Source organism: Pholis gunnellus (assembly GCF_910591455.1).
Source record: "Pholis gunnellus genome assembly, chromosome: 6".
NCBI lineage: Eukaryota > Metazoa > Chordata > Actinopteri > Perciformes > Pholidae > Pholis > Pholis gunnellus.
Window position 1 is genome coordinate 27,160,947 of NC_136532.1, and position 15,264 is coordinate 27,176,210.

The window sequence follows — 15,264 nt, forward strand, 5'->3', positions numbered from 1 at the left end:
CAGTGTTAAAAAAATGAAATCGCATTTTGGGCAAATTCAAAAACATGAGAGAAGAGGCCCAAAGGATAAATACCATGAATCAGAAAGCAATGCAGCTGCAGCTGGAGTTTGAATAAGGAGGTTAACGCCTCGACGCTCATTATCTGTACTGATGAAGGAAGCTGACTGAAGAGAAATGGTTCGTCTAAATTTAGAAGGCTTCTTTCTTTGTACACTTAACAATTTCCCATCAGGAAATAATAAAGCTGGTTTCACTTCTTTGGCTTCATCCTGGTACGGACGAGTTCGACCAGTTTGTCTGAGCCGTGAAGAGAAAACACCGAAACTCCAAACAGCAAACATAGAAGGTTGGGTGTTTTCCGATCAGACTCCTTCGAGTTCAGGCTGAGATCTCTTCGTCTGTTGATAGTTAGGCCCCGCCCACTCATTGTTGGCGTACGTAACTGTTGGCATAAGAAGACAGTCTGAGCTGAGCTGACTTTATCCAAGAGCTGGGACTTGATTAATACACTTTGAGGAAGAGCGCGACATCAGGAATTATATTTGGTGAGTAGATTATAACATAATAAATGCAACAAATAATAATATAAAAGAGAAGTATAACAATGTGTAGAATATATGTGTATATGGAGCCTACAATAGTCTATTATGCAACTAGGTAAACAAAGCCAGGCTGAACCGATGATGTGTTTTGTTTTTCTTCCGCTCCATTCAGTCGTTCTTGGCTCAGTCGTTCATGCTGCTAATTCCACTGAGGTAAAACATTATTCATTTTTAATTTCTACCAATTAAATTCGGTCTATATTTCCTTACAATGTTTGACGAACATGAGTGTTTCAGTGGATGTGGAGGAGAGGGAGGGGCGTAGACGGGCGATGTTTTTAAGGAGGTTTCTGTGACGTGATTGACGTGGTGTTCAAAGGAGAGGGTTTGATCAAAAATGATCCCAAGGTTACGGACATGTGTGGAAGCAGGAACAGTGGTTCCATCGATGCAGAGGGAGAAGTTGTGAGTTGTTCAGTGATTTGGGGCGATGATGAGGATCTCAGATTTGTCCCTGTTGAGTTTGAGAACGTTGGCTTGCATCCAGTCTGTGAGGCAGTTGGTGATGGTGGGGGTGATGGATTTGGTGGAGACGTAGAGCTGTGTGTCGTCAGCAGAGCAGTGGAAATGGAGACCGTGGTATGAAGTCGCCAAGGGGGCGCAAGTCGAGGATGAAGAGGAGGGGACCGAGTACTGAACCTTGGGGGACACCTTGAGAGACTGGGGCTGTGTCGGACTTGAATTTGTTGACGCTAATGAACTGTTCACGGTCGGAGAGCTATGATTTGAACCAGGAGAGGGCTGTGCCAGTGATGTGGAGGGAGGACTCGAGACGGAAGAGGAGGAGGGAGTGGTTAATGGTGTCGAAGGCTGCACTGAGGTCGAGTAGTATTAGGATGTTGAGGGAGTGGTCATCAGAGGAGAGGAGGAGGTCGCTGGTGACTTTGATCAGGGCAGTTTCTGTGCTGGGATGAGATCTGAATCACAGAGTCATCAATGTTGAGACACCGGCAGAGTGTGGCTATGACTCAGCAACGCTCAACAGCATGGTTGACTGGTTATTGAACACAAGTATCAAGCCACATATTTTGGATATTTGTAAAACTTGAATGATTCATAAGCAACAGGGTTGCTCATCTCATTGGTTCTGAACATTGTTTACAGGTTTGTGAAATATCCAGATTAACCAGGAATTGATTCTGGAAAGCACAGAGCATTGAGTTACGGTACTCATTTACTTAAGCTTGATTTTGTTTTCTTAAAACCGACAGGCATCACCTTCAGATACTAAAGTGGAACTTCCCGAGCTCCAAATGGCGAAATCAGCAGCTGGTAAGTCTAGTGAGTCAAAATCTGACATGAATGTGAATCTAATCTAAACGAGTACGTTTAAATATTCAAAATCTGAACTGAACATAATGGTAGAATCCTCCAGCATTGTTCCATCCGTCGAGCGCATTGGTTCACACACAGCACCGTCTAAGGCAATAATGGAAAATGGCCAACGGTATTTATTGGCTGAGCAGTGCTTCCCAAAGCTGTAAATTGAATGAAGTCACATGAGAAAGTGATGCTAACCTCGGACAGGAGTCTCGGAGTTTCACACAGACGAGGTTTTCATCTTAGATATGAGCTCCTTGTACTCAAGTCAAAGTGGAGGCTAGTATTCATGTTTCCCACAACAACAACAGCAATCAAGGAGAAAAGGGAAGTAGTAACATTTATGATTCACAGTCCTGTATCAGTAGCGAGCTCTGCAGTAGAATCAACTCTCTAAGAACTATCATTATAGAAACCAAATTTGTTTTTATTCTCTGACCGGCACGTGTTTATTACCCAGACAGATAGCTGTAATATGATGCTGCTTTCATGCATTATAAATATTTTAAATATCGACACTGACTTAAATGGATCTTTTGATTTTAATAAACAACCCAGTCGCCCAAAAACGTTGGCAATGTACATTTCTGAATATCGACATTTCTGAAACAGAAATATGTTTCATAAGTTTCATAACAGCCTCTTATCAAGCTTGCAGAAAAGCTTTCGCTCTCTCAGATTAATAATACATGATTAGAACAAACCTGTTTTCATTATTGTCATCAATGAAAAACAGGATTATGACAATTTCTCATCAAATTTTTGTTCTCATTGTTTCACAGCACCTGAACTCAGGATTTTACTTATTGGAAAAAGCCAGAATGAAAAGATAAAACTAACCAACTTCATCACTGGAAAAACAGATTGTTCTCATCCAACAAAGTCCACACAAGTTGCACATTTCAACAGCGAGTTGAGGAAGAAACCCCTGACAGTAGTGAAGACGGCAGACGTCTTCAGTCTGCCGGTGAATAAAATGAGACACAAGCTAAAGACATGTGTCGCTGAATGCCACCCTGGACCAAATGCTCTGCTGCTGTTAGTGAAGCCCTCTGAGTTCACTGAGCAGGACCGACAAAAAATCAAGTTCATCATGAACTTCTTTGGACAAGATGCTTTTAAATACGCAATGGTCATCATAACAGAACATGATAAGATATGGAATTCCTCACTTAACCAACTCCTCGAAGACTGCGGACAAAGGCAGCATAGAATGATCTTTGAGGAAAACGGTTTCCCTCGCTGTGATCGTCAACAATTGATGGAGGACATTGAGGACATAGTGGATGAAAACAGGGGACGATATTTAACCTTTGATCAAGAAACTGATACCATTGTTACACCTGTATGTGAGAAAACCCCTCTAAACCTGGTGTTGTGTGGGAGACATGGAGCCTGGAAGACTTCAATGGCTGGAGCCATTCTGGAACAAAGAAAGTTCGGTCAATCTGTTGACTCATCAGAGTGCGTTAAACATCAGGGAGAGGTGGGTGGACGTTGGGTTTCTGTGGTGGAGCTGCCTGCCTTGTATGGAAAACCTCAGGAGGCAGTGATGAAGGAATCACTCAGGTGTATCTCCCTCTTTGATCTTGAGGGCGTCCATGTCTTCTTCCTGGTCCTACCTGTGGGTGCCCAAAGTGAGGAAGACAAGAACGAGTTGGAGACCATCCAGAAGACTTTTGGCTCTAGAGTTAATGATTTCAGCATGGTTCTTTTTACTGTGGAGGCCAATCGCAATGCTCTAAAAGTAGAGAGGTCTCTACAGGAAAACAGAGACATTCAAGAGCTCCTCCAGAGCTGTGGTGGACGATATCTTGTCTGCGACATCAAGGACAAGCGGCAGGTCTCTGAAGTTTTACGTAGAGTAGAAAACATGGCAGTTGTGGGATGCAGAGGATTCACCAAAGAAATGTTTCCCGAGCCTCCAAAGAATCCGATTAGAAGAAATGTATCAAATGCAGATAGTTATCAGAGTGGAGAGTTTCAAAGGATGGCGCCGAATACAATGTCTCTCAGGCCGAGGCCAAGAATAACTCCTAGGAAGAAGATTCTCCCAGTGTCTCCCAGGATTGAGCCGAGAACAGTGTCTCCCAGGGTGGAGCCGATCAAAGAGACTTCCAGGATTGACATTTCCAGGATGGAGCCGAGTAGAGAGTGTCTCAGGATGGTGCTGATTGGGAAGACTGGTTGTGGAAAGAGTGCCACTGGAAACACCATTTTGGGCAAAGATTGCTTTCATTCTAAAGCTTCTCAAATATCAGTGACCAAGCTTTGCCACGAAGTAACCGGGGAGATTTATGGGCGTCCTGTCGCTGTGGTCGACACCCCCGGCTTGTTCGACACGGCTCTGACCAACGATGAAGTTAAACAGGAGCTTGTGAAATGCGTCACCCTGTTGTCTCCGGGACCTCACGTGTTCTTACTGGTGCTGCAGATCGGTCGCTTCACACAAGAGGAGAAAGACACCGTGGAACTGATCAAGGAGTTTTTTGGCAAGAAGTCAGAAGACTTCATCATTATCTTATTCACCAAAGGAGATGATCTTCACAACACAACAATTGAGAGTTTCATAGGAGATGATCCTGAGGGCTTAAAGAAACTGACAACTGAATGTGGCGGAAGATACCACGTCTTCAACAACAACGATAAAGAGAATCGTTCTCAAGTCAGCCAGCTTCTGACCAAGGTTGAGTCAATGATAAGGAAAAATGGAGGTCGCCACTTCACCTCAGATATGTTCCAAGGAGCTGAGGAGATAGAGAAGCAGCTGAGGGACCTCAAAACAAAACATCAGGAAGAAGTGAAGATGATAACTTTAAGGCTTGAAGAAGAAAGAGAAGAGAGAGCCAAAGAAAGGGAGGAACACCAAAAAAAGATGGAGCGTATGGAGAGGGAGAGAGAAAGAGCAACGAGAGAAGAGGAAAGGAACAAGAAACAGCAGGAAGAATTCCAACTACAGCAGTGGGAAGAGAAACGTAAAACTCTGGACGAAAAACTACAATACGTATCAGGAATAAATGCTTGTGCTGACAGGGTGTCATTACAACAGGCTAGAGAAGAAATGAGAAAAGAACAACAGACTTGGGAGCAGGAAAGAAAGGATTGGTGGAAGAAACGAGATCAAGAAGAACAACAGAGACAAGAGGAGAAAAGAAAAGAAGAAGAGAAAATCAGAAGAGAATATGAGGAAAGAGAATGTCGAGAGTTACAAGAACTCTATGAGATGAAAATGGAGCAAATCAGGAGGGAAAATGAAGTGGCCAGAATGCAAGCTGAAGAATGCAAAGAATTCAGATACAGATACACCGTGGATGTTTCAGCTGAGAGGGAAAAGCATGAAAGGGAAATGAAGGATCTGAAGGAGAGGCAACGAAACCAAAATGAGTTGATGATAAGACAGCTTAGCAAAAACAAAGTCTACCAGAAAGACATCAAGGAATTGAAGAAGAAACATGAAGGAGAAATGAAGGAGCTGAAGACGCAGCTCTTTCTCAACAACATAGATCTTCTGATCAAAGAAATTAATGATCTAGAGAAGAAACATGAGGCTGAAGTAAATACCTGGATAGAAACGCACGTGGACAAAGACACACGAGCCAAAGCGTGTTCCATTTTGTGAGAGTTTTCTCGAACAGCCGCACAGTTTCAGCTGCAAACCTGTGAGTCTTTGGTTCAACTGAGATTTAGTTTGTTCATCGTATTGAAGTGATGTGTACAAGTTGATGGTCTACATCATGTTCTTCAGATACCTTTACTTGATTTAACCAATGTCTGACATGAAAAAACAATTACACAACAAATGTATAGTTGTGAGTACAAATGTCTGAGAACAGTGAACACATCTAGTGGTCAGTGCACAGGATGTCTGACTTTAGGTACTTTGACTGTAAAAGCTTATTACCTTTAACTTTATGCATGTTTATGTAAAGTTCAGTGCACCAGTGATGACAGTAGACAACTCTTATCAGATGCATGTTATGTTGTGAACTAGAAGAACTTTGTTTTTTAGTCAGATAAAACTTTTAAACTGATAGTTTTATTTTACGAGGAATGTAAACATCCATGCTCACACTGTAAATATGTTTATTTTTTCTTATTCTTTTGTTCACTTGTCTTTATAATTATTAGGTCAATTCTCAATTTGTCACCATATTTCAGGAAAGTTAAGAATCCGTTAATTAGTCATTAAGAATGTTTCTCCTCTGCACAATCTGCAAGTATACGCTCTTGTTTCTAGTAAGCACACTGCACAATTTAACACATGTAGGAAGTGTGTATGTATGGAAAACCACAAGCTTGTTCTTTCATGTGAACTTCCTGCTGTGGACAAGTCTGACTGGTTTCCCTGCTTACAGCCAACGCTGTGCAGCACGAAAGACTTTGCTTTGTTGGAGCACGTTTTGTGCCGTGATTGTACTTTTCTATATTCTATTGTACTTTTTTATTAAAGATAAAGCTGTGACAACAGATTTCTATCTTTTTATGTGTGTTTGTGTTTCTATTGTTGTATTCATAGTGTGTGGACAGATGGAATAAGTATTATTATTATGAGTAAGTATTTAGGATAGAAGTAGTAGTAGCAGTAGTGATATTGTTAAAAATAAAAAAGGCTTTTAGGTCTGAAACTACCTGTTAACTCAACTTTATTTATTTATCTAACACCTTTCATACAACATGCAGCCATACGGGCTTCACATAAAAACATTAAATAAATAAAAAATGTGTGACAACAAAAAGAAATACATCAATAAAACTATAAAGTGTTCAAAATCAATAGATCACCGGGGATGAAAATGATCTAAAAAAACAATGTTTAAAGCTTAAATGACATTATAACATTACTCTAATCTGCAGATGGAACAACGCCGACTCGACTCATAAAATGAACCCACACATCACTCCGTGTCGTTGAGTACTTAAAGCTGTCGGGTTACATCAGTTCCATTAATTGCCACGCCCTCTTCATGGACTTACTTACAGGAATGAAACAAGGAAGACGATCTGATAATTATGATAATTATATGTTAGTCACAGAGTTCCACAAGTTTTTGATGTTATCTTGATGGGAAAGTCTTTGTGCTCATCCACACCTATTCCAGTCTTTGGGGGAAATTCCAAATCTGCAGTCAATGATTCATGCTAATATTTCTGATCCAACTTCCTTCATGAGTCTGAAGCTTTAGTTCCTGTCCAACGGTGTATTATTGCACATACAACTCTAAAATCAAGTGAAATACAACGTTGTTAAGGAGGTGTGCATGTTTTTGCATGTTGTAGAGATACTTGATGTCACTTGGCCTGTTACTGTCATAAGTCAAACCCTGGCTGCCATAAATCTTTTTATTTATTGACATATTTTTATGCCTCCACACTAGCATTGTGTTTTTAGGTTCTCCATCCATCCATACGTACGTACGTACGTATGTTGTGTACGGTCCATTCTCGTGAACATGAAATCAGAGGTCAAAGTCACCGTGACCTCACATCCGTCCCATTCTCGTGAATGTGACGTCTCAGAAACCTTTGAGGACATTTCTTAAAATTTGGTACGAAGGCTGAACTATGAAAGATGAACTAATTAAGATCTTGGTGGTCAAAAGGTCACCGTGACCCCAATTTACACATTTCTGGCCCCAAAAAAAGAAATAAAAGAATTGATATGATGATTATGACAATTTCACACAAATGTCTGAAGGGATAAAATAAAGAAGTGACGACATTTTGGATGGATGGATGTAAAGTGCTTTTGATTGGCTGCGAAGGCGTTTGTGAGGCGGTACTCAAGCTCTTATTCTGAAGGATCAGCTGTGGTGACACTGGGCTGAGTCATTCTTGTCGTTCCTGTGTTGGGCCCTGCCCTGTCGGCTCTGCTGATACAAAGGTCGTCTTGTCAAGTTAACCTTATTGTGGAGCTTCGACTCTGATGAAAAGTTACGCTGCAAGAATTTCACCTGGTGAGTAGACGATCAGAAAATAAATGCTGCTAATAAAGAAATGTCTATAGAAATATAGGGAAGTATAAATGTACTACAGAAAATAATTCATTAATTAAAATCTGTGTATTTCTAATCCTCCGGTGGCTGTTCTGGTGATGAGGTGGACCAAAACCAAAGCTTGAGAGAGTGAGAAATAAAGTACACTAAAAGAGCAACAGCAACAACCTCGGGTAAGTACAGCATGTTCAGTATGTCAACAGGAAATAGAGAAAACTGTTTCTGGGTTAGACTTCAAACCGTTTGAGGCATTGACACTTTTACTAAAAACTGCATGACTTAACTTAGATGAAAATGCAAGTTCATACATTAACTCTGACTGGACATTACAGTTATTGTGTCTACTTGGTTACTTAATCTCTGCATTTTGGTATTCTCATTTTGCAGATAAAAATCCCCAATAGCTGCTCCATTCATGTTCCTCTCCCACAAGTTCGTGCAGAAGTGACACAGTAATGGCGGCGTTGGCCTTCGGTAAGTGTTGTCTATTTGAAAGCAGGTGTAAATCATCACTAAAACCCAGCATGAGAACACAAAGAGGGATTTTATGAGATGGCCACAAGCCAACACAAAGGTGGAATGTTCTTGGCACTGACTCTCTAACTTTTTAGTTTCGGTTGGCTTGCATCTCAAACAATGTTGACACTGATGACACGAAGGTGTCAGTTGCTTGATGCTTGATGGATGATAGCATTGTGATCAGTTGTTATTTTGATGTTGATGATGTTCTGGTCCTCTAAAAGCAAAGGATTGATTAACTTATTGTAGCTTTATGTTCAAATGGTGTCTTCTTCTTTTGTGTTGTATTTTAGACCAAAGACAAACACCATGTATCCCCAATAAGACAATCTTCAAACTAGAGTTGAGATCTGATGTCTGCAGGTTGCTCTTACTGTGAAACTAGAACGTTTGTATAAACTGAAGAATTGACGGTAGAGGGATTTGCTATTTTAAAGCAAAAAGTAAAAAGTCATCTGTAAATAATTACATTTTGACATTTGTTCCCAACTTCATGCCCAGAAAATTTTCATGATGAATGTATTTTTATAGTTTATGCGCAAAACAAATGGTGGACTATAGTATAAGCGCCATAGCTCTCATGCCATTCAAATATTTCACTGAGGTATTTTCTGTTTAATTGAATTCATATATCTTTACATTTGAATAGCTTCTGTTCAGGGGCGTTTCTAGGATTCAAAGAAAGGGGGGGCTTAGCCCCAAGGGGAGTGGCATGTTTGCACAATATTTTTTGGGGCCCATTTGTATGGAGCTAAATCCAGGTCAAAAGTTTTGTTCATTTGAAAAAAAAATCTGAGCCTGAAAGTTCAAGTTGTGGTCTTGAACATTGAAAAATACAGCAATGTATTCAAAATAAAAATAAGCGAATGACATTTTTTTTTGGGTTGAATATAATTTTGATTCAGTTCTGGAATTATTTTGAATACATTTTTTTTTTTCGTTTTTCACTTTCACATATTTGAGTTCTTATATTTTCAGATTCAAATCTTTTTTCTTTCGGTTTCAAATCTTTTTTTTTCAGTTTCAAATCTTTTTTTCACTTTCAGATCTTTTTTTTCAGTTCAGACTTTTGACCCTGATCTAGCATGGGGGGCGTGGTATCAACTGAGAGGGGCGTGTCATCATGAGTGACAGCATAACAAAGAAGGCCGAGGACCGTCCTCAACCACGTTGCCTACACCAGTTTAGTCTGCTGGTGTAGTTGCCATGGCAACAAGTGCCAACTGTTGTTAGCCTACATTAGCTTAGTTTCATAAAAACGAGTAGCCATACTATTACAATTCGGCATTTATTTACTAAACCAATTACAACTACCAACAGTCATACCTTCAAGGACCTTAATGTATTGTTACATATTGTCAAATAATGACAAATGATGGCAGCTGAGCTTGCAGCAGGAAGTGCCTCTACTAGCTGCCGCTGCCACATTTTTAGCCTTTCTCGCGGACGCCATCGCAAGGATACTACGCTGCGTTCAGAGTGATGTGTGAAAGTGCGAAACGTCAGATATTAAATTGTGGTAGTTGAACGGCCCAATATGGCATAGTTTATTGCTCTTTTACTGTGATTCGTGCCAAGTAGAGGCTAAAACAGCTTGCTAAACAGAACTTTGTCACTAGTGTAATTCTTTTTACTTGTAATCACGTGAATGTGGTGTATAGAAAGTGTTGAATCATAATTCTCGCGGTGCCCACGTTACCTGAAGGCAACGTGGTTGAGGACGGTCCTCGGCCTTCTTTGTTATGCTGTCACTCATGATGACACGCCCCTCTCAGTTGATACCACGCCCCCCACGCTAGATCAGGGTCAAAAGTCTGAACTGAAAAAAAAGATTTGAAACCGAAAGAAAAAAGATTTGAATCTGAAAATATAAGAACTCAAATATGTGAAAGTGAAAAACGAAAAAAAAAAATGTATTCAAAATAATTCCAGAACTGAATCAAAATTATATTCAACCCCAAAAAAAAATGTCATTCACTTATTTTTGAATACATTGCTGTATTTTTCAATGGGTTTCAGGTTCAGATTTTTTTTTCAAATGAACAAAACTTTTGACCTGGATTTAGCTCCATACATTTGGGGCCGCGGATATCCATTGTTTCAGACAGTTCATAGATTGGTTCAATCAGAAAGAGTGTGATTTTGCTCTGTAGTTTTGCTTGCATTCAGTATATGATAACACAAGAGATCTCAAATAAAGAGAGAAATAATTTTCCTGCTTGTAAAGGAAAGACAGATAAACTAGCTTTCATATCCGCGTCACTCCCAAATCCTAATTATTAAAGTGGCCGCACACAATGGATGGAGAATAGACCTGACAGTGTCAACTTTTGAGTTGTTTACTTGTTTTATTATGAGCAGAAGGGAATAAGATTTTGCTCGACATTTACATCTATTTTGATGTCCATGTAGTTTTTACATACCAGTGATATTTTATGCTCATTTGGACACTATCACTGAGATAAAGATGAACTAGTTCAGTGTCAAATATACCATTCAATGGAAAAAAAATACATGAATAACAAAAATAAAAAAACACATTTCAAGTACATCTTAATTATCGAATGATAAATATTGTATGATGGGCTGAAATGGAAGGCACCCAATGCATTCACTATAATCAAGTCAAACTAGGATTGCAATGTACAGAGAAAAACACTATAGGACTAGATGTCAATAGTTATTTCTTGTATTTCGAATTCGCTCGTTCACACTCTTGCTCAATGGAGACAGTTTCTAACAAAATAGCTAGCTAGCTAGCTAGCTTAGTGTTAACATAGCCCACTACAATATTCCCTTTCATTTGCCTCAAGTAAACCTAAATGTAAGCAGGTAACAATCGTTAACAACTACAGATAGCCACTTTCTGTAACTACCTGTACTTACAATTTCACTCCGTGCATCGTTTACTTTGAGCTAAACTCCTTGGCTATAATCCTGGCTGTCGTTGAAGAGAGACGTTATTTGGCAGAGTGAGAAAGCCAGCGCAGCAGCCTCCCCAAGGTCCTAGTGCCCGGGGTTTATATCGTTAAGTATGATGATAGGCTATTGGATTGTAATTTGAAGGGGGAGAAAACATACAAACCAGAACGCACGCACATATGTAGCATGTTAGAGTTATAAATAACTTCTCCATGTGAGAAACAATAGTTTAATTTAATGACATCACCAAAATTAAAATAAAAAAAAGATTTATTTAAAAAATCAGCCCCCCTAAAATAGGCCTAACAACACCCCTGCTTCTGTTAGTGATTCAATACCAACAGAAAAGAGTAATTACATTTATTTTAATCCATGCTTTATGTTACTCGATGAACATTTCAGTCAAAGAAGTGGACGGACAATAAAATATTTCGACAATTGCAAAACACAAAAGGAAAATTTACATTTAAAAACGTTATCCCATGAATTCTGACTGTCTTCATGTGTTAATGTTGGAACCACTTTAAAATGAGAGAAATTATGTAAATGAGCTCATGTAGTTTGATGATAATAATAATATAATATTATTATTAGAATTATTATAAAATAGAAAAATGTAGTAATGCTTTGGCTTTTGTTGTTTTACAGCATCTGAACTCAGGGTTGTCGTGTTTGGAAAGAGACAAAACGAAAAAACAAAACTAAGTGACTTCATCACGACGGGAAAAGATGTGAAAGTGTCAAAGCATTGTACAGCCGCCGACAGACAATGGAGAGGGACAAAATTAAGAGTAGTGACGACCTCAGACGTCTTCAGTCTGCCGCAGGATAAAGTGAGACACGAGATGAGAAAGTGCGTCGCTCTTTGTCCTCCTGGACCAAACGTCCTCCTGCTGTTAGTGACGCCGTCTGACTTCAATGAAGAGGACAGACGGACATTGAAGTTCATTCTGAGCTTCTTCGGTGAAGATGCCTTTAAACACTCAATGGTCATCAAAACACAAGACGGAGAGTTATCCAATTCTTCGGTGGACAAAGTCATCCGAGACTGCAAACAAAGGCAGCACAGCATTAACTTGGACGACACGGGCCTTGCGGATCATGATTATAAAGAACTGATCGGAAAGATGGAGAACGTCGTGAGTGACAACAAAGGAGGTCATCTGAACTGTATTGAAGAGGTATCTGTAACTTCCAAGCCTGTAGTGAAGAGGGCAGATTTTGAACATCAGAACAGAGAGCGTCTCAGGATGGTGCTGATTGGAAAGACCGGTTCTGGAAAGAGTGCCAGTGCAAACACTATTTTGGGCAAAGCATGCTTCATATCCAGACCCAGCTCAAAGTCAGTGACAGAGTTTTGCCACAAAGAAATCGGGGAGATTGATGGACGGCCTGTCGTCTTAGTCGACACCCCCGGCTTGTACGACACCACTCTGACCAACGACGTCATTAAACAGGAGCTTGTGAAATGCGTCACCCTGTTGTCTCCTGGACCTCACGTGTTCTTACTGGTGCTGCAGATCGGCCGCCTCACACAAGAGGAGAAAGACACCGTGGAGCTGATCAAGAAGTTTTTCGGCAAGAAGTCAGAAGACTTCATCATTGTTATATTCACCAGAGGAGATGATCTTCAAGGCAAAACATTTGAGAGTTACATGCAGGAAGACAGTGAAGGCTATGTTACAAAACTCCTAGATGACTGTGGAGGAAGATACCAGGTCTTCAACAACAAACATCCCAACAGTGCTTCAGTCAGAGAGCTACTGGGGAAAGTTGACTCAATGGTGAAGAGAAACGGTGGTGGCTGCTACACCTCCTACATGTTCCAAGAAGCTGAAGCAGCCATACAAAAAGAGATGAAGAGGATCCTGAAAGGAAAGGAAGGAGCAATACAGAGAGAGAAGATGGACTTGGAAAATAAACACAAAGAAGAAATCCAGGCCAAGCAGAAAGAAATGGCGGAACAAATAACCAAAACTCAACGAGAGACAGAACTGAAAGCAGAACTAATCAAGATGAAGAAGGAACACATTAAGAAGGAGCAGGAAAAGATGAAGAGAGAAGAAGAGGAGAGAAGAGCCGAGGAGAGTAAGACAAAAAAGCAGGATGAAATGCAACAACAGCAGTGGAAGCGAAGTCTTCAAGCTACTGACAAAACGCAGATCAGAGAGGAGATGAGACAACAGCAAGAGACTTGGGAGAAGGAGCGAAGGGTGAGGTGGGAGAAACGATATGAAGAAGATCAACGGAGACGATTTGGGGAGCAAACGCAGCTTCAAACGCTCAAAGCAGAATACAAACAAGAAAAAGAGGAGTATGAAAGAAAAAGAAAGGAAGATCAAATCAGAAGAGGAAAAGAAGACCACGAGTTAAAGAAATTACAAGAAACCCTCATGAAAAATCTGTTGGTACTCGAGAATACCCACGAAGAAGAGGCCAGAAAGCAAGCTGAAGAATTCAATGAATTCAAACATAGATACGTTGATGACTTCGAAGCTCTGGCGGAAAAGCACTGCAAGGACATGGAGGGCCTGAAGGTGATGCAACGAGAACACAACGACATGCTGATACAACAACTGTGCAAACACAAACCGTTCAAGAGAGACTTTGAGAGATTGAAGAGAAAACAAGAAGAAGAAATGAATGAGCTGACGGTGACCCTTGATCCACCAAACGAAGAAAACATGAACAAAGAAATCAGTGAAGTGAAGGCGAGACACCAACAAGAAACGTGCCAGTGGATACAAGAACATGTGAAGAAAGCGAGAAAGAGGAACTGTCCCATTTTATGAGCCGTCGTGAGATGTGACAGCAGCACAGTTTCAATCTGTTGATGTATACTTATTCCTTTTTTGTTTCCTGTGATATACGTACAGGGTCTGAAATAAGCACCCGACAAATGTGGGTTAGTTGTTGGCAGTAAAATAGTCAGACGGGGAAGCTGACAACAGTGCGCTGGATGCGCTCAGAGGAGAAATAAGCGGTTAAGCAGTCGAGTGGTGGTAAATATACAGTGAAGGTTAAGTTCCCGTGTTTTGAAGACGGTTAGCCCCGAAGTGGGCTTCATCATGTTTTCTGCTTCTTTGGTGTTCTGGAATAATCTCTGTATGAATTGAAATGTATTGGTAGTATTGTATATATATACACCATGCATGTCATTTCTTTCTGTGTAAATATATCAACAGTATAACAACAGTAATGTTGATTGATGTGTGTTCTACTTATGAATATATGAATTAAATAAAATGCTATTCCTTCATTTGGCGCATTGATTTCAAAAGGGGCAGATCAGGTTTAGAGTGTCAAATCAGTGGAAAAAAGGGAACTTTTCAGACTTTAATTTAAAGTTTGCACTGTAAGAATCTCTTTCTTTTCTTTTGTTCGGTCGTGCTTGTGATGACGGCAACATGTTAATACTGTATTTGTCACCACATCTTATGAAAGCCAAGATGCTTTATTAAGACATTTAGAATGTTTCTCTTCTGAAAAATCACCAAAAACGCTTTTGTTTTTTGTAAACACACTTTTCCGTGTACAGCTAATGTAATAAAACTATTAGCAAACTTGAAGCGACTCATAATATAATACGTGTGCAAAGTTTGACAAACTATAACAAAAACAGCCACACAGGTCAGTCATTGATTGTTTTAATAGAATCTATATGTTGCAGTGTGGTGAGATATTGTAGCGATGCATCATGTAATAACTGCACATCATGTAATAACTGCACATAATGTAATAACTGCACATCATGTAATAACGTCACATAATGTAATAACTGCACATCATGTAGTCACTGTGCATAATGTTATATTTAAATATAAAAAGCTTACAATGCAATAATCAACACATAATGTAAATACTCAAGTTTATTGTTAGGAGAAATGCTAAATGTCGTATTCGGTGC

The 15,264-nt window shown here is 40.0% G+C and overlaps 2 protein-coding genes across 2 annotated transcripts in view; one reads left to right on the forward strand and one right to left on the reverse strand.

Moving 5' to 3' along the window:
- prdm6 (PR domain containing 6) overlaps window positions 1-15,264 on the reverse strand; it is a gene marked incomplete at both ends in the record, with an annotated part of 75,192 nt that overhangs the window by 33,343 nt on the left and 26,585 nt on the right. The window lies entirely within an intron of this gene.
- LOC306696910 (uncharacterized protein) lies at window positions 434-14,926 on the forward strand. The gene is made up of 6 exons (XM_079160636.1): window positions 434-546; window positions 716-756; window positions 1,815-1,875; window positions 2,706-5,538; window positions 8,350-8,390; window positions 12,006-14,926. The coding sequence occupies exons 3-6, from the start codon at window positions 1,857-1,859 to the stop codon at window positions 14,147-14,149; spliced, it is 5,037 nt and encodes a 1,678-aa protein (XP_079016762.1). The 5' UTR covers window positions 434-546; window positions 716-756; window positions 1,815-1,856; the 3' UTR covers window positions 14,150-14,926.